Below are 19,441 nucleotides of genomic sequence, written 5' to 3'. Positions count from 1 at the left end.
AGTCCCTCGTGAGTGTATGGTGCATGTGAGTATTGTCTCTCATTTCATTATTTTAGCCTTGTGTGTTGACTGATCCCCATTTTTCTGGTGTCCCGTAGGTTAAAAATTCAAATTTGCCGAAAGAAAAACTTCCATAACGTCGGGTTCTTCGACCCCGATATTATACACGAGAAAACGGTAGAGCAAAAGCCTGAAGAAATAGTCAATGTTATATACAGGGGGTTGCGTAAGAATAGCATGTGTCCCTTCATTCTCTTGCCATACAACCATCAGTGAGTCGTTCTTTGTTAGCCTCTTTTTTTCAATCCCTTTGTATTAATAATACTATTTAATAACTATTATAATCAACATTAATTGGTTATGCGTATGTATATGCACAGCTTTCATTGGATATTGCTCTGTATTCGGATTGACGAGCACAAGGTCTTGGTGTACGACTCGTTAAGGCAAGATAAATCAAAGTACCAAGATCCCATCGAGGTGGTAAATACTGCATGGCGTCGTTACCTCCGCAAACACATAGGCTTGCCCTTAGGTGAAATCGAGCCTCTTTGTTGGGTGACTGATTTTCCGGTATGAATATACTCTCGCTACTAATGTCATTCGCAATAAACATCAGAAAAATTCTATATCTTAACCCACATTTGTCCATAGTGTTGGAGACAGGAATAAGGAAACAACTTATGTGGATACTACGTATGCGAGTGGATCAACTCTTTTGCAAGTGAAAAAGGGCAAATGACAGTGGAGGCATTCAATGTACGTGAGCACAATCACATATGCTCATCATTTTAATTCATTATCTTTTATTCTCATATTTTTATCGAAAAATGTGACAGCATTGGCGGATGAAAGAAGAACTTATTGAAATGGCTCGGATCAGGGCAATTCAAGAAGCTATATGCGGATTCCTGCTCGATAAAGTCATAAATTCTAAGGGCGAATTTTATGGCGATGTCCGTACAAGCGTCGCCAAAAAAGATCCGACGACGGGGAAGCTGATAAATTACTATAGTTGATGTTCTTAATAATTTGTAATATCTCAAGTACTTTTGAACTCCTAAGTGTTCCATACATGATGAATATATATATATATATATAATATTAGTGTAATATGCTGTCCTAATATTACTGTGCAATGCAAAAAATATGATTATGTAGTCGCATACGGTAGAAATATGCATAGCCATACGTATAAAAACGAAAAACAAAAGATAAATAGGAAAAAAGATTTAGTGCCGGCCAGTTATACCAGCCGGCACTAACCTTGCTGCCAGGAGCCGGGCGGGGTCGGGTACGTTAGTGCCGGCTGGTATTTCGGACCGGCACTAACACTCACCCTTTAGTGCCGATCAATGTAGCCGGCACTAACGACTGTCACGTTAGTGCCGGCAATTTAGTGCCGGTCACAGGGACCGGCACTAAAGCTTCCTGTGACCGGCACTGATGTGCCTTTCTCCAGCTGTGGATGTCGAGCGATTTCAGTTGACATTGACTACTGTTTGGGACTAATCCACCCCAACAATATCAGCTCAACACCTCAAAAGCTTCATCCTGGAGCAACTCGACTATGGTTTGAGCTCAATTTGAATTTAATTTGATGAAGTGAATTTAATATGGTTGGAGTTTTGCGATTGGGCTGCTGTTCGGGTATCAGGACTCGGGAGGTTCAAACATGTGCTGCTTCACCATATGCTCCTCCCCGGAATGGGATTCTCCGATACTCTCGAGCTACTTGACCAGTCTTCTACTAATGGGCACGCTCCTCATTGGTCAAAAAGGGCACAGGGTGTTACATGAATACGGATGCAGGGCTTTCCTGGTCGAGGATGGACATTGGAAACATGCAAGCGTGTCGAGTGCATGTGCTCTTAACACAATGATGATGCTGGTAGCTCTTTGCCTGCACTGCAAGCATGTGTGCTCCACACTCCCCACTACTGTGCGTCGTCGGCACGTGAGCAACGCCACTTCTCAACACCTGGGCATTGGCCATACTGATTACTGAAGGGGAAAACAACATCAGGAAAGGCACCATTGTACGATCCCAATGTACGAAATGAAACAGGCATACATGGTTCAAGAGTGATGAGTCTTCGAGGTTCTGGTATTTCTCATCTGCCGATAAAAGGAGGTGACATTCATGTATATGTTGAGTATAGTATTTGCTACGAAAAAATTACAAGCCTGCGATCAGTTACTGGCTGATCTATACTTGTGTCAAATATATCTAGCTCCAAGAGAAGGATGAAAGGGGGGTGGGGGGGGGGGGGACATTACAAGAAGACACAATTATCAAAAAGGAATTGTGGCTACTGAATCTCAAAAATCATAGCATCCGCCTTCTGAAGCTCACCTATGGACATGTCAATGTACAAATTGGTCTTGCCTGTACCTCAAGGTTGTCAGGTTTTGAGTTGCTCAATCCTCTGTGGCACACCAACTCCGTCGTTCATATGCTCAGATATAGATTCCTCCTGCAAAGTACGAGTTGGATACACCATTTATCATGTGAAATAATTTAGAACATTCGATTAGTGCCAACAAGATTCTATGGAAGAAACTGATTTCTGAAATCTAGGAGCCTAGACCCTTGTGGAGCCATGGATCTTGTGGTAGTATTGTAGTAACAACAACCCAGGAAAGGCAACCACTAGCTGCATGTCAAGGTTGCAGCTGATCAGCATTGCTGATTTTGGCAATAGCTAAGTGGTTATGCTTAACAATACGAGTGAAAAAACACACCCCAGTATTTTCATATTAAGGTGATTTAGGAAAGTAGAGAGTACTCCATTATCTTACAATCAACAGTAGCTCCTTTTGAGTTCCCCACTGCACCTGTGTATAGACAGTTTTTTAAGTCCCCTTTCATATTGTATTGGTTCGAAATTAGTAACTACCAGGTACCATCTTGGTAATCTTGATAGACCGTACATAAATCAATAGGACTTTGTGATTGCACTTACATGGTTGTCTCGTTTTTGTTTGATGACAACACACTGGGAAGCACTGATGCTTTCGCTCTTCAGAAAGTTACGAGAACTTGAGAGTGGCTTGTTCAGACAATCAGTTACTGATGCATGTGCTGGTTGCTCACATACATGCAATCTTATGCAGTAATCCGCACTTGGTCTCTCTAGGTCATCCCCAATGCCGTTTACTCTTTCCCTGAGACAAGATGCAAGAACCATTAGTGCAAGACTTCCCAATGCCGTTTACTCTTTCCCTGAGACAAGATGCAAGAATCATTAGTGCAAGACTTAGTTGGTATCACTACAGGATGAACATCTTACACCCTTGATGCACATTCCAACAAAAAAGAGGAACAACTCTGTCCTAACCATCTCATAGGTTATGCACACTTAACTCACAGCCATACAGAAAAACTAAAACCACCGAATCATAATCTTTCGCTCCAGTAAAATAATAAACGTATATGTGGCTACTACTTTGCAAATCACAAAAAAAAAAGATGTCCTTTAAAATATTGGTAGAAGTATTGCCTTGGTAGGGAAGCATGCTGCCGCAACTGTGGGCTAGTCTTCTCACCCGTAGCAGCACTTTCTTCGAGATCAGCAAATTGCCTCTTGAAACGATCCACCCCACTGTCAATGGTGCATCCAGTATCATTAGCACAATTGCAACATCCCCTCAACTATTTACAAGTTTATTAGATGAAGTGTTATAAGTTATTATATGCTTGTATTCAAATGAGCTTTACGAAAGAATACCCTTATATCATGCTTGCCAAGATACAATGTTTAGTTTGAGTATACAGTGCATAGAAGAATAGAAGTTATTACATTTTTAATTGGTCATATTTAACAGAAGAGAAACTTGGATAGACAAACTAATTTTTTAAGCATTAGTAAGTTTGAACATGTCGTTTTCTAATGTGAATAATCTAACAGACTAAAGTTTCCATATTTTATAATATGATGAAGTGCTCCCAAACAGTGCAATTTTGTACTACCATATTGAGTAGAGATGTTCAAGTAACACCAATTGTAAAAACATTTGCCTAAACTATTACAGAAATTAAACTTTATCAAGTGAGGAAAAAGAACTTTAGACAGATAGCACAAATATCTCAGAAAAAAAGAACTCGATGATTATGTCTTCTTTGCTGTGGTTCTCGATTCTAGCAACAATGGTTGACCAAATGATGCATAACCATATACAGTTTTCAAAGACAGCTTAATTTGCATTCAAGACGAGCAAGAGAACAATGCACACAGACCTTGGATACACAAAGTTTGCCTTATCCCCACCACAAAGAAACTGCTGCAACATCTGAGGGTGGTACTCCAAAATCTAAAGAGATGCATCATCGCAATTAGTAAACAAGATACCATAATCATCACAGTAGAACTTACTAACAGTACCTCTCTGTAAATTAGTTCTCGAACATCATCTCTGGCCAGCTTCCTTCTTTCAAACTCAAACTCAAGTGTCGAGATAGGTTGTGTTATAGGTTCACGTTCAGAATTTGCTAATCCAGTGAAGTATGGATCTGTCAAGGCCTTGAAGTCCACTAATATAATATAAGTGTTGAGCATAATAAATAATGCGACATTTTGAAACTATTGCTTCTTAGACTTTGCTACTACCTCTGCAGCAGTTGGTCGATCCTTTGGATCAAAAGCAAGTAGACGCTCAAGCAAATGAAGAGCCATTGGATCTATTCCAGGAAACTTCTGTGTAAAAGGAATAGGATATTTCTCTCTCATGTTACATAAGTACCGGCGGGCCTTTTCATTTCGAATCTACAAATGGTAAAAGTGAGGAAAGTTGCTTAGTCTAGCAAAAAAAAAGCACTATCATTGTTGGACCTAAACAAACATACTACGTCACTAACAAATAAAAATGCACCACGTGTAAACTGAACTGCAGTTGTATAGACTTGTATATTCATTCTGAAACTTCAGATATACTAATTTCAAGGTGAGGTAGGTTCAAGATATGCATGAGACAAGCAAAAACGGAAAAGAACCATTACAATTATCAATGCTTAAATATCACTGCAAACATAACTGAGAGCCAAGGAATTCAACTAAAATTGGAGGAAAGTATTCCAGGCCATATTGTTACTATCACATAACATGCATACTGGAAAGTTTATACTCGTTTAGTAAATCAGATTTGGCCTGACAGGTAAAGATGGATACCTCTGCATCATTTTGACATTTTCTACTTCCAGATTGTGAACATTTTTTCCTATTTGTGCAACATAGAAGGTGTGTGTCTTCAGTTAATCAAGCAATTGACAATGCTAAGGTCGAAATCAAATGCACTAATTAGTAATAACATCTGGACTTCCCATCATGAACTATATCAACAAAACTATTATTAATGATGCATATTTAAAACTGGATTTCACAAGACTTCTGATTAGTGCAGAAAGTTATCGAGAAGCTCTGCCCCTTCACATTAAATGGAACTTTAGACGGTGGCCTTGCACGCCAACTGTCAGTGGGTTCGAAAGTGTCACTGTTCAAAGAACATACGTAATATTTGTATTGCTAATGTACTATTATATTGCATGGAAGTAATTCTGTAATTAATTAAGAGGCTGACACATTGGCAAAAAGTTTCAGAATCAGTAAGGCCACAGTGCAAATGCAATACAAACTTGGAGCAATTGAACAATCTGTAGCTTCACAAGTTCACAGTTCCGAGGGAAATGGTTGTAGGCAGCAAGTTATGACATAAGTAAGCACTTGACCTTTACACTTGACGAAAATAATAAACTCATGATGTGCAGATAATTCTATATATTATAGTTATGATCTCAGCCAACTATGTCTGGAATATATTGCAAAGGGTGAAATACTCTTAGCATTAAGATGAGGCAAGATTAATTTTTTTTCTGTTATGGGAGGAACATTGTCCTCATATATATGAATCGATTATTAGATTCTGAAATAGAAGATAAGGCTCCAACTGTCCAAGCCTTCAACAGATTTTCTTAATTTAGAAGCAGGGAAAGTGGACAGTGAACTAACTCTGGAAATTGACTCTGATGAAGGAGTGCCAAGTAGATCTGTCATGAGATCCAATTGGTGTACCACATTCTTGCCAGGAAACAGAGGCCTCCCTGAAAGCATTTCAGCAAATATACATCCTATGCTCCAGATATCAATCGCAGGAGTATACTGTAAAAATCAAATGTTTAGCTGTAAATTCAGGAATGCCATTGTGTTGTACTCCTACACGACAACCTTTGATTTATGAACTTGACATTCAGATAATGGTGCTCCGGTCTACATTATCTGTCAATAATGTGGGCTAGTTGTTGAGTACGAAAATTGTCGGACCTTTGAAAAGAAGGAGCCACATAATTCTGGAGCACGATACCATCTTGTTGCTACATAATCCTGTGATAGAAAGACATAGCAAGAATAAAGAAAATTAAGCTCTAATTGGCTATTTGCATAATAGAAAATGTATGTGCTCAGCTTTACTAGAATGATTGGCTACCGTCCAGAATATCGCCGAAGGTGTATCATTGAAAGACACCCGAGCAAGGCCGAAGTCACAAATCTTGAGCTTGCAGTCGCCGTTGGCGAGAATGTTCTTGGGCTTGAGGTCCCGGTGGAAGACATGTGCGGCGTGGATGTACTTCATGCCGCGGAGCATCTGGTATAGGAAGAGCTGGTGGTGCTCGGGCGGGAGGTCGTCGTTAGCCTTGATGACCTGGTGGAGGTCGGATTCCATGAGCTCGAAGACGACGTAGATGTCGCGGAACTCGCGGCGCGAGGGCGGGAGCATGATGTGCCTGATCTGGACGATGTCCGGGTGGCGCAGGAGGCGGAGCAGCTTGATCTCCCGGAGGATGCGGGTGGCGTCGGAGATGTGCTCGAAGACGTCGTTGATCTTCTTGATGGCGACGCGCTCGCCGGTGTGGGTGTCGACGGCGGCGGCTACCAAGCCGTAGCTGCCCTTGCCGACCACCTCGGTGACCTCGTACCGGCTCGCCTCGCCGTAGTCTGTGAAGAACGGCGCCTCCTCGGAGCCCTGGTCAGGCCACGACGACGGGGCCGAGCCCATCAAATCCACGCTCCGGGAATCCGGGTAGGCGTCAACCGAAGCACACATTCGCGATTAAGGGGGGGATTTCGATGCCGGCCCGCACCTTCTTCGCGTCCATGGGGCCGCGCGCCTCGCCCCCGTGCTGGTCCGGCGACGCAGTGCCACTCCGCGCCGCGCTACCTACCCCCCTCGCCCTCGCGCGCGGTGAACCGTGCCGCTGCCGGTAGTGATGGTTGGGGGCGCGGTGATGGTGAGGGAGGAGGAAGAGGGGGAGGCGCCAGGGAAGCCGGTGCGGGACATTTTACGTGCGGCGGGTGAGCGTCGGGGAAGCCCGCGAGTGAGCAGCGGACGCCCGATCGTCGCGGCCTTGGGCGCGGGGCGCGGGTAGTGGGGGCGGGGGACGAGCACCAAGGCCAGGAGCGCAGGAGCCCCAGGTCGGGGCTGGGCGATGGCATGACGCGCGGGGCCAGGGAAAATGTTCGGGTAGGGACGTGGAGGATTGCGGCGGAGCACGGCGCCGCCGCCGGCACGGGCAGGTTTCAAAGCTTGGGCCTTTTCTATTTTCACAATCACGACACGGAGTGCGTCCAGTGGGCCACATTCAGGCCCACACCACGAGCCTCTACCCAACAAAGCACATTTCACTTGGCCCATAGCCATTGGGTTGGGACAAGGCCCAGTCATTTCTCTCAGGTCTATTTTACTATTTTCATATGCTTGGATTTTTCATCCATACAACCGAAGTTTTCACAAAAGCAAAATAAAATTTAGTTAGTAATTTTATAGTGGTTTTATTTTCACGAATACTACTTTTTGTGCTGGGTTTTAGCAAGCATAGCCTTTTTTTGTTAGAGTTTGAATAGTCTAGCTGCATCTTAATAAAAAATTACAGGACGTTTGTTGGTGGAACCACTATCAGTGATTAGTCTATCTATGCTTTTCAGTGAACTTATACATTACCTCATGTTTATACTAATTTTTATCTTGTTAGAGATGAGGTGACGATAAATCAGCCTATTCCATTCCATGAATCAAACAAAAAAGAGAAGTGAGAAGACTCTATTCCTTGAACCTCACGATGCAGGTTTTGTTGGGTTGACCCAACAACCCAATACCAAAAAAATAGAAAATAGTGTTCCTACCCTATAGAGCCGATCCAATAATTTTTTGATTCATATTGGGGTTTTACCGGTGGGTTCATTGGGTAACCCAAAATACACGGTCAAAACAATTAACTTGTGGTGCCTTCCGATCAACTGCATGGAGCAGAGTAGCTAGTCATGACAGACTCTGTTTGGTCGCCGACGGCGAGCGTAGCTGCAGTGCAGGACAGCCTGATGAGTGGCAGGGGAGCTGCAGGGGCTGCGGAGATCCGTTCTTCAAGGGTAGTAGTGGCCGGTCACTGGAGATGCGCCAGGCGCGGATAGCCGGCGGCGACAGTTTATCTGTGTGGCCTGGGCGATGGTGCTGAAAGCCAATGGAGTTCACAATAGCGTCGTCACCGAGGTGCTGCACAGCTGCAGGTCTCGATTTGCATGTTTCCTGGTCGATTCGAGGCTAGTTAGTCCGATTCGATTGAGGAGGAGCTCAATCCATCACCAATAAATTCAATTTGAGCGATGGAGGACCTCAATTTGGTGTCCTCCATGGACACATCAATGGTCATGGAGCAGCGCAGTTCGGAGTCACGAGCGAAGGGGATCCACGGCGTGCAGCTGGCCATGGTCCTTGCGCGCTTGGCGGCGGCCGCCGCGTGAGGGCTGGGGCATCTTGCAGGTGGTGGGCGGCGCCGCCGCGGCACAGAAGCTGCGCTCGTGGCCGAGATGACGTATCTGTGAGCGAGTTGTTCTACGTGTCGCTGAGGAGAAGCTCCGCTTCAATGGAAAGAACTGCGACTTTCAGGAACACGTTTTTCTGGGTAACCCACTGGTTTTTTGGTAATTTTTTGCTTGTTTTTGGTCAACCGTTACTTAGACTGTTCAATTGGGTTGAGTGGGTTGAGCACTGTAGACCCAAAGCTTCTACGTAAAGCCACTCGGATCCTAGATAGACACTTAAAAAAAATTCTAAATTTTTTTTTATAAAAACTAGAAACATCATGTCATCAATCCATCAACTCTAATCATAATAGTCATTGAATTTGTTATCTTTCCTAATAGATTACCTACCTCTATCGTTATAAAAGTAGACTAAAGTAATCCTCTAAATATGTACTAAATTAACCATCTCTACCATTATGAAAAAAATCCTACTCTTCGTGTAAATTACCCACCTACACTATTATAAAAATAATACAAATAACTCCCTAAATTTGCATATAAGTTATCCAATTATATCATTACTAAAGCAACCCCTAAATCTGAATCTAAATTATATAATTATAAAAAATATTAAGTGCACACATATAAAATTATAAATTACTATTTCTATAATTATTAATATATTAACTAATCGGAGGCTTCTTTTGAAGCCTCCACGTGAAGCCACCGAGTATTCTAGATTCCTAGGTGAACACTATTTTTAGAAATCTTAAAAATTCTCATAAAAATCAGAAACATCCGACCATTAATCCAACAACTCTAATTATTATAGTCATTGGATCTATTATGTTTCCTAATAAATTATCCACCTCTATTACTATAAAAATAGACTAAAGTAACCCACTAAACATGTGTCGGAGGCAAATATCACGGATCCTCAAAGAATGTTCCTTAGAAAGCTGATCACGCCGAAGTACGCGGCTTGGGCGGGCTGGACCGTCAAATGGCCGCGAGCGGCCCACTAGGGGAAGGGCCACCGACAACCCAATGCGAGGCACTGGTGAAGGACACGGCCGCCTCACCCGACCCTAAGGGTAAGGGGTCGGGCGCGTCCGCCACGCCCGACCCCAACGGTGAAGGGTCGGGTGCGTCCGCCACACCCGACCCCAACGGTGAAGGGTCGGGCGCGTCCGCCTTGCCCGATCCCAAGGATGAGGGGTCGGACACGTCCACCCCAGAGGTGTGGGGCCCTGGGGACCTCACGAAGTGATAGGCCACGGGACGAACCTCCTGTTTAAAGATAGATAAGGACGTGCAACGACATAACCTTCGGAAAAGACAGGCAACTACGGCAAACCTCGGTCGCCCTCCACGCTGGGGTCAAGCCGTAAAACGTGCTAGAGGCTCACGCCGCCCGTCTCAATAGGGCGCACGTCACCCGTCCTGCGGTCCGACAGACCCGCGCCTCCTGTTTCATTGGGATGCAGTAGAAAACTACCCGAAAAGTATTCGGGTAGGATTCCTGAACTTGTACCCGACTATAACTTCCATATAAACCTATCCCCTCAGGCTATATAAGGGCGGACAGGGACTCCCTCCAAACAGGAAGATCACCCGATCACCACCTAAGGCAATACAAACCACACAGGACGTAGGGTATTACGCTCTCGGTGGTCCGAACCTGTCTAAATCTTGTGTTCCTTGCACCTTCGAGTTCCTGATCTCGGCGACACACTACCTACAAACTCACCACTCGGGGGTATCCCTCAGTAGGCGTGGCGGTAAAACACCGACAGTAACCCTCTAATCTTCGTGTAAATTACGCAACTATACTATTATAAAAATAATGCAAATAACCCCTAAATTTGCATAGAAATTATCCAATTATGTCATTATTTAAATTTAAAGTAATCCTAAATCTGAATCAAAGTTATATAATTAACAATATATTAAAGTGCACCAATATAAAATTCTAAATTACTATTTCTATCATTATTAATATACTAACTAATTGGAGGCTTCCAAAAAAGCCTCCACGCGAAGCCATCTAGGATCCTATATGGACACTCTAAATAGAGAAATTCTCACAAAAATTAGACACATCCGGCCATCGATCCGACAACTCTAATTATAATAGTCATTGGATCTGGTACCTTTCCTAATAAATTACCCAACTCTATCATTATGAAAATAGACTAAAATAACCCACTAAATATGTATCTAAATTACCCACCTAAAAGAATCTAAAGTATCCTCCTAATCTTTGTGTAAATTACCGACCTATACCATTATAAAAATAATGCAAATAATCCCTAAATTTGAATATAAATTATCCAATTATGTCATTATTAAAAGTTAAAGTAACCTCTAAATCTGAATGTAAATTATATAGTTATAACAAAATATTAAGTTGCACCAATATAAAATTATAAATTACTATTTTTATCATTATCAATATATTATTTATGTTATTTTTTATACAAAATACTACCCACGATATGTATCATCATGTATTTATGAATGGTGGAAGAGATAGGAATACCAATTCATAATAAAATGGTTTAATTAAATATATATCAAACACATATAGAGGTGAGATGTAAAATAAAATCTATTGCAACTAGATAATGATAAATATGTATTTTAGAGTATGTGTTAGAATATTTAATAGATGAAAACAGATGTGAGATATATAATTATAATTATTAGGTCTAAGTTTTATTTATATTAATTCTAATTAGTTCGTACGTAGCACGGATTGATAGGCTAATCATTTTCAAATAAGCAGCGATATTGGTGGCTTTGTCGTGTCTTGTCGCAGTTGATCCGGGAACGCTCAAAGAAGCCTTTGACTTTCAGAGAGAGAGCTGTATTCATTACTCTCAAAAGGATAAGAGAAACACATTTTCATCTGAGCAATTTCAAGGAACCTTCTTCCAATCCATTATTTGTTTCCTTAGCGAGCAAGTACCGCATACTATTTCTTATATTTTCTTACTCCGGAACATGTATCAATGAAATCAAGTGGCTCCAGGTAGCGTTGACCATTTTATTCCGTTGCACGGATCAAGACTGAATGGCACGAAGTAAAATCTAACCCGCGTCTTGACAGTTGACACCAACAACCCAGCATGGTGAGAAGAACACAGCCATGACCAACATGGCAAGCTAGGCAAGAGCATGGTGGCCAGGGTCCGGGGAAATCATCGAAATCATTTGGGCGCCGGAAGCACGGAGGTCCGTGGAGCAAGTTCGCCATGAGCAAGCTGGCGCGGTCGGACTCGGAGAAGAGAGCTCCGAGGACCCCGAAGCCGCCGCCCAGGCGATCCAAGACGATCGGGCCTTCGCCGCCTAGCAACAGCCCGTTGGCCGGTCCGCCACGCCCGCCTGGTCTACCGCCTCCTGGCGGTCCGCCACGTCCACCAGCTGGTCCGCCGCCTCCTGGGGGTCCTCCGCCACGCCTGCCGGGCGGCGCTGGGCCGCCGCCGAGTCCTGCCAGCAAGGGCCGTGCGCCCGCGGGCGGCAGGATGCGCCGGGCGCCCGAGATCGTGGAGCTCTACCAGGCGCTGATGAGGCGGGGGGAGGCCAGCAGGCAGACGGGCACGCGTGGTCCCAAGGCGCCGGCCGGCGGGTCGAAGGCCGCGAGGAGCGACCTGATCGGGGAGATCACCAAGAACTCCCCCCATCTCGTGGCCGTGAGTTCATTGGACGACTCGATCGTTCTCCTCCTCGAGCAATACACCCGTGTTTGACAAGGAACACGGGCATCCAATTCGCCGCAGGTGCAAGCCGACGTCGACACCCAGGGGGACTTCGTCCGGACCTTGGCCGCCGAGGTCCGGGACTCGAGCTTCGCCAACATCGACGACGTCGTCGCTTTCGTGGCCTGGCTTGACGAAGAGCTCTCCTTCCTGGTGAGCACCAATTCTCTTGTTACTCTTAACTCTACCGTGTTCATTGCATTGAATTTTGGTTGGAACACGGATGAAATGCTTGTGGTGGCGAACCATCCATCATCAGGTCGACGAGCATGCGGTCCTGAAGCACTTCGACTGGCCGGAGAAACGAGCGGATGCGCTACGGGACGCGGCAGCCAGGTACCAGGGGCTCCTGCAGCTGGAGAAGCAGATGTCGTCGTTTTTCGATGATCGCGCGCTCCACCGCGACGTGGCCCTCGACAAAATGTTCTCCCTTTTCGAAAAGTGCGTGTTTTCCTCGGGGCTGGTTGGAGCTGAATTCGATGCGAGCACTGACCAGGCAGGCTCCTCTGTTTCTTTGCAGAACAGAGAAGAACGTGTACAGGTTCATGCAGGAACGCGATGCTGCTGATGCCAAGACCAATCTTGTCTCCCGGTACAAGGAGCAAGAGATCCCGGTAGGCTGGATGTCAGACACGGCTGTAATCGTCAAGGTGCGCGTCGGGAACACAGTGCAAGCTCTCATCTGAGACACTCCATGGTAGCGTCTCTGTCTCGGCTGCTGCATCCGCATCTCGGTCTCAATTCTCGCCTTGTGTGCCTCCATGTGCCAGATCAAGCTGGCATGCGTCAACCTTGCGAAGCAGTACATGGTGAGGGTGGTGTCCGAGATTGACGGTCTGGGATGCAAAAACGACGAGCAGAAGAGGGAAACCGCTCTTTTCAAGCGTCTCAAAGAGCAGAATAGGGAGGTCTTGTTCCATCAGGGCGTCAAGTTCGCCTTCCGGGTTCACCAGGTGCAGAAAAAACTTGTCCCTTCGTCCCTCTTCCTGAAAGACAGAGCTAGTCCATGTTCGTGGCGACATGCAGTTAAGCAAGCACTTTCTTTCGATCTTAGTTTGCAGGAGGGTTCACTGCTGATAGCTTGGATACTTTTCGTGAGCTAAGAAGACGGCACACTGATGGAGCAAACTAATAACATGTAACTCACTGGAGTTTTAGTTTATGTTTTAGATTTTTTAGTTAAAAATCTGTAAATTACCAGATTTTGATAGGAAAGCAAACATTGTAAATGTCCCCAAAGCGGCCCTTTGAAGTCGTGTGTTACCAAAGAAGAACAGGGTAATTCCACACCCTGCTTTTTATCTCGTTTCTGTTTACCTCCTTCCGTGACGGAGTGCTTTGTTGTACGTGTTGCTGACCCTTCTTCCGTGGCGAGAAAGAAGTCTGCCACACTTGTAAATCGCCGCTCGGCGCCACACGTCGCCAGGCATGCCACGCAGCACAGCGAGCGCCGCCACACGTCGCTCCGAGCGCTCGCACTTAACCTCTCGACCCCCGCCATCCCCTAGCGGCCAACCGATTCCCCTTCCACCCACCCCGTCGTCTAGCCATGGCAGACCGGCCGCCGCCCAGTCCACGCGGCGCAGCCTCACCCCGCCCCGCCGCCCGGCGCGGCCACGCACCGCCGTCGGCGGAGCACCCGCAGCACTCGCTCATTGGGCGCGCCACCGAGGCGTTCCACATCCGCGGCTCCACCCAGCTCCTGGGCTTCCTGGCGCTGGCTGTGACCCTGACCGCGCTCGTCGTCCTGGCGGGCGTCACGCTCGCGGGCGCGCTGGCCGCGCTGGTCCTCCTCAGCCCGCTCGTGCTCCTCACCGCCCCGCTCTGGGCGCCCGCGGCGGTGGTGGTGCTCCTGGCGGGCGCCGCCTCGCTGCTCGCCTGCTGCGCCGGCGCGGCCGCGGTCGCCGCGGGCACGTGGGCGCACCGGTACCTGACGGGGCGGCACCCCGTGGGTGCGCACCGGGTGGCGGAGCCGTCCAGCGGCGGCGCGGCCGCGGTCGCGGAGGTGGCAAGCCGCCTGAGGGGGTACTACGACGCCTACGCGCGCGAGCACGGCGGGTTCCCGCGCCCCCCGCACGCCCGGGTCAAGGACGCCGCCCCCGGGGCGTAGGCCGTGCGCGCTGGTCGGAGCACGGTCTCGGGCTGCTTTGTGTGCGTGTTCATTTGTGTCGTTGTAGCAACCGTGTTGAGTGCAAGCGTTCTGCTTAGAGCCAGGCGTCGGGAGCAAATATTATGGATCCTCAAAGAACTCTTTTTATGAGGCTGATCATTGATCACTGATTAGTCCCTTGAAAGTACGTGCCTTGGGCTGGCTGGGCGGTCCACTAAGAGAAGGGGCACCGATAGCCCAACATCGATAGCCCAACATCGACAGCTTATAACACCAAGTACTAGCAAAAGATACGTTCGCCTCGCCCAATCCTAAGGCTAAGGGATCGGATGCGTCCGCCTCGTCCGACCCTAATGATAGGAGGTCGGGCGCGTCCTCCTCGCCCAACCCCAAGGGTAAGGAGGCACAATGGGGGTCGGGCGCGTCCTTCTCGCCCAACCCCAAGGGTGAGGGGTCGGGCACGTCTGCCCCAAGAGCATGGCCTCTAAGGGACCTCAAGAAGTGACGGGCTACGCCGGAGGACGAATCTCTAGTGTAAGAGTAGGTAGGGATGTGCAACGACATGACCTCTGGAAAAGATAAGCCACTACGGCAATCCGGCCGTCCACCGCACCTGGTTTCAAGCCCTAAAACGCGTCGGGGGCTCACGTCGCCCATCTCGTCTTGCGGCCCGGCAGACCTGTGCCGCCCTTTCCATTGAGGCGCACGCCGTACATCGCACCAGGACGCGGTATGAGAGTGCCTCCGTCGTCATCCACAGGGCTAGCGGGGCCCACGCGAGGGGGAGGAGAGGCGGCGCGATCCCGACGATCTCTCTCTGTGTATCCACTCCCTTCCCTTTGACTTATAAAGGGGGAAGAGAGACCCCAGAGGGAGATTTTTTCGGACTGACACCCATACACGCACACTCCACCAAAGACTTGGGAGCTCGGTCCCTCTCTCACCTATTTGTAACCCCTATTGTAAATCTAGTGCAAGAGCACAAGCGCTCGAACTGGATGTAGGGACATTCTGCCCGAACCAGTATAAACCTTCGTTTCTTTCTTGATCACTATCTGTCAAACCCGGGTACATGGGACTGTACACGTGGCATACTTTTCCTAGGATAAGCGATGGGACATGGCCCACGCCCTACATCTGTTGTAACTACTCGTACCCTAGTAGAACTATTCCTACAATAGTCAAACTAGTCGGATACAGTAGGGAACTATCAGAAAAGTACTCGGGTAGGACTCTAGGATATTTATCTGACTAGGACTTTCATGTAAATCTGTCCCCCCAGACTATATAAGGGCGGACAAGACCCCCTCCAAGGGGAATCACCCAGGAGACCATCCAATCACCACCAAAGGCAATACAAACCACATAGGACGTAGGGTATTACGCACTCAGCGGTCCGAACCAGTCTAAAATCTTGTGTTCCTTTGCACCTTCGAGTTTTTGATCTCGGTGACACGCTACCTACAAACTCACCATCTCAGGGGTATCCCTCGGTGGGCGTAGCGGTAAAACACCGACACCATCCAGGCAAGACGCGCAATAATGAGATTTACTAGTCGGCGGTTGGAAACACTGACAGTTGGCGCGCTTGGTAGGGGCCTTTGCGCATCTCATCGACCTCTTCAGGCTGCGGATACAAACCACGCCGGAGGATGGGTTTCGGGCGCGCTCGTGCGTTTCGGGAGCCTAGACTTCATCGTCACAATAGGAGGGGGACCGGAGCAGATTCGTGTTTCGGTCTGCCCCGTCCGCACCTCCTGCCCCGACCCCGGTGTCGAGGCTTTCAAGGGGATGCGGCTGCGCGCCCCGGAGGATCGCGCCTCCAAGGTTAGTGGGCCCCTCGACTTCGACTACGAGAGTTTAGGGTGTCAGCTTCGCGTCTTCTTGGGTCCCCGACTGACCCGAAGGACCTATGCCTCGTTCTATTCTCGCTCGCCAACGTCACGGTGCAGCTCTCCAGGGGAGAACCACTCTCCTAGGAGATCCTGTCCAGGGATGTTCCGATGAGGTTTTCTTTTGGCCTGTGCAACGCGATGGGGGATGCGCATCGCCCCGCCGTGGTGCCTTTTGGTTTGACCCCCACAGACGGCGAGTTCGTGGGGATGATGAACTACGCCTCGCAATCCTTCCATGATCTCCTTGCGGGGGAATCGGAGGCGATCTCTGACACTGGCTCCGGCGGAGGGAGCCACGCCCCCATCGCGGGAGTGTTTCATGGCGGGAGTCCCTGAAGGGCGTGTTGAAGATGCCCACAGCGGGGAAACTTCTCCGAGCGGCCCTAGCAATGGGGCCAGAGAGAGTAACCAAGCCCTGCTGCCCACGTGGCTCGAGCAGCTACGGGAGCGGCAGAAGGAGCTTGAGGAGGCGCGCCTCCAGATAGAACAGGAGCATGCCAAACTCGAGCGAGAGATCGAACATAAACCGGAGGATCCTCGAAGAGGACAAGGGTCCCCATGTCAGACCCAGGACTACGGGACTGTGTACATAACATAGTTTAAATAGGATTAGGAGACAGAGCTTGTCCTATCTCTTATCTGTGTTGTTCTCTACTCGCATGCGAAGTAGAACTAGTCAGTACAAAAGGAAACTTCTCGAGTTGTACTCGAGTACGATTCTTTAGCTAGTATTGGACTAGAATTCATGTAACTCTATCCTCCTGGATATATAAGGGGGGTAGGGACCCTCGCAAAACATAACTTCAACACCCAAGGCAATACAAACCACCATACAGGATGTAGGGTATTACGCACATCGCGGCCCGAACCTGTCTAAACCTTGTGTTCCTTGCACCTTCGAGTTCCTGATCTCAGCATCTCCCAATCTAAACTTACCACCTTGGGTATACCCCTCGGTGGGCAGCCAGAAAACACCAACAGCTAGCGCGCCAGATAGGGTTCGACTACATGCGCTTTCCGTTTGCGCACTACCCGACGACCCTGCGGGACCAATGGCAAAGCTTCGGTCAACTCCACGGATGGTCCGGGGGAGTTGTTCCTTGTCACCTTCCTGCCTGTGGTGGCAGAAGTTCCCCTTGTCCTGGATCCGGTGGTGGTAGAAGTCAGGCTCACCAAGGTGCTCATTGATGGCGGGAGTGGTCTCAACCTCATCTTCGCCAGCACTTTCAGAAAGATGGGTCTGGACTTCATGGATATGCTGGTTCCAAGCAAGTCTCTTTTCTATGGTATTGTCCCAGGTAATGCGGCGCACCCACAAAGAGTGGGACTGCAAGAAGGAGACGATGGACGCTTATGTACAAGAAGTGCGCAAGCTGGAAAATAAATTTTCCGGCATGGAGGTTCATCATGTGGTACGGGAGCATAATGTTGGCGCAGATGTACTATCCAGGCTAGGATATATCCGCGCATAGGTTCCAGCAGGAGTTTTCGTCCAAGAGCTGAAACAGCCATCCATCAAGCCCTCACCTCAGGTAACCACTGATGCTGACCTTCAACAGCCTGAGCAGGAGGTTATGATGCTTGGAGAGGACTGGAGAGAGGCTTATATCGACTTCATCTGGGATCAAAGAATACCAGCAGGGATGGACACAAGAAGCGCAGAGGCAGCTCGTGTCATGCGCAGAAGTAAGGGTTTCGTCATAGTCGATAGTAAACTCTACCGGCGTGGCGCACGATCAGGTGTGCTCATGAAGTGCGTCACGAGAGAAGACGGCTGCGACATACTGCGGGAAATACATGAGGGCGTTTGCGGCAGCCACGCAACATCAAGAACGCTGGTGGGGAAAGCATACAGAACTGGTTTCTGGTGGCCCACCGCAGTGTCCGATGCTGAGGACCTCGTGCGGAGATGCCAAAACTTCCAATTCTTTGGCAAGCAATTTCGCGTCCCAGCTCACAGTCTCATCACCATACCGCCATCCTGGCCGTTCGCTTGCTGGAGCCTTGATATGATTGGGCCCTTCACAACGGTGCCAGGCGGTTTCACCCATGTATTGGTGGCTATCGACAAGTTTACCAAGTGGATCGAGTACAAGCTGATAGCGAAGCTCACTAGATCGATTCGTTGACTTCATCTTCGATATCTTGCATCGCTTCGGCTTTCCGAACACCATCATCATAGACCTGGGATCAAATTTCATGGCCAACCAGTTCTGGGAGTTCTGTGAAAATGCATGCATCAAGGTCAAATATGTCTCTGTTGCACAACCAAGGGCCAATGGTCAAGTCGATTGGGCGAACGGCATGATAATCGAGGGCCTCAAGAAAAGACTCTATGATGAAAACAGCAAGAAAGGAGGAAAATGGATACACGAGTTGCCACATGTCGTCTGGGGGCTCAGGACTCAGCCGTCCAAAGCCACAGGATAAACACCGTTCTTCCTTTTCTACGGCTCTGAAGCTATCTTACCGGCCGACATTATGTGGAAATCCCCAAGGGTTGAAATGTACAATGAAGGCGAGGCGGACGAAGCAAGGCAGTTAGAGCTTGACTCTATCGAAGAGGCTCGCTGCACTGCTCTTGTTCAGTCAGCACGATACCTGCAGGGGATCCGGCGATATCACGATCGCAATGTGAGAGAACGGTCATTCAGTATAGGCGATCTGGTCCTACACCGCATCCAAGACGAGTCCGGCTTACACAAACTCAACTCGAGGTGGGAAGAACCATTCGTTGTCAAGCAGATTACAAGACCGGGGTCGTATCGACTACAATACCCCGAGGGCCACGACGTCCCAAATTCTTGGAACATTCTGAACCTGAGCAAGTTCTACCCATGAGAAGACGTGCAGGGATAGCTGTTCTCCGGGTGCCTAGGTGGC

The 19,441-nt window shown here is 48.0% G+C and overlaps 3 protein-coding genes across 3 annotated transcripts; 2 read left to right on the top strand and 1 right to left on the bottom strand.

Moving 5' to 3' along the window:
• Positions 1–2,405: 2,405 nt before the first annotated feature.
• Positions 2,406–7,150, bottom strand: LOC112893812 (mitogen-activated protein kinase 16-like). Its single transcript, XM_025961312.1, has 10 exons — positions 7,136–7,150; positions 6,481–7,017; positions 6,318–6,377; positions 6,006–6,155; positions 4,611–4,766; positions 4,386–4,523; positions 4,241–4,314; positions 3,504–3,605; positions 2,967–3,168; positions 2,406–2,477 (listed from the first exon to the last, which is right to left on the bottom strand). Exons 1-10 carry the CDS (start codon positions 7,148–7,150, stop codon positions 2,406–2,408), a joined length of 1,506 nt encoding a protein of 501 aa, XP_025817097.1.
• Positions 7,151–11,865: 4,715 nt separating this feature from the next.
• On the top strand, positions 11,866–13,857 carry LOC112895279 (protein CHUP1, chloroplastic-like). The gene is made up of 6 exons (XM_025963223.1): positions 11,866–12,487; positions 12,575–12,706; positions 12,813–12,994; positions 13,074–13,203; positions 13,324–13,506; positions 13,608–13,857. Exons 1-6 carry the CDS (start codon positions 12,050–12,052, stop codon positions 13,683–13,685), a joined length of 1,143 nt encoding a protein of 380 aa, XP_025819008.1. The 5' UTR covers positions 11,866–12,049; the 3' UTR covers positions 13,686–13,857.
• Positions 13,858–14,055: 198 nt separating this feature from the next.
• On the top strand, positions 14,056–14,816 carry LOC112895519 (oleosin 16 kDa-like). Its single transcript, XM_025963470.1, has one exon. The coding sequence runs from the start codon at positions 14,103–14,105 to the stop codon at positions 14,661–14,663; it is 561 nt and encodes a 186-aa protein (XP_025819255.1). The 5' UTR covers positions 14,056–14,102; the 3' UTR covers positions 14,664–14,816.
• Positions 14,817–19,441: the final 4,625 nt, after the last annotated feature.

The sequence above is a fragment of the Panicum hallii genome, chromosome 5 (genome assembly GCF_002211085.1).
Source record: "Panicum hallii strain FIL2 chromosome 5, PHallii_v3.1, whole genome shotgun sequence".
Taxonomy (NCBI): Eukaryota; Viridiplantae; Streptophyta; class Magnoliopsida; order Poales; family Poaceae; genus Panicum; species Panicum hallii.
Note: the sequence above shows the minus strand (reverse complement) of the source record. Positions and strands in the feature narration are given on the sequence as shown.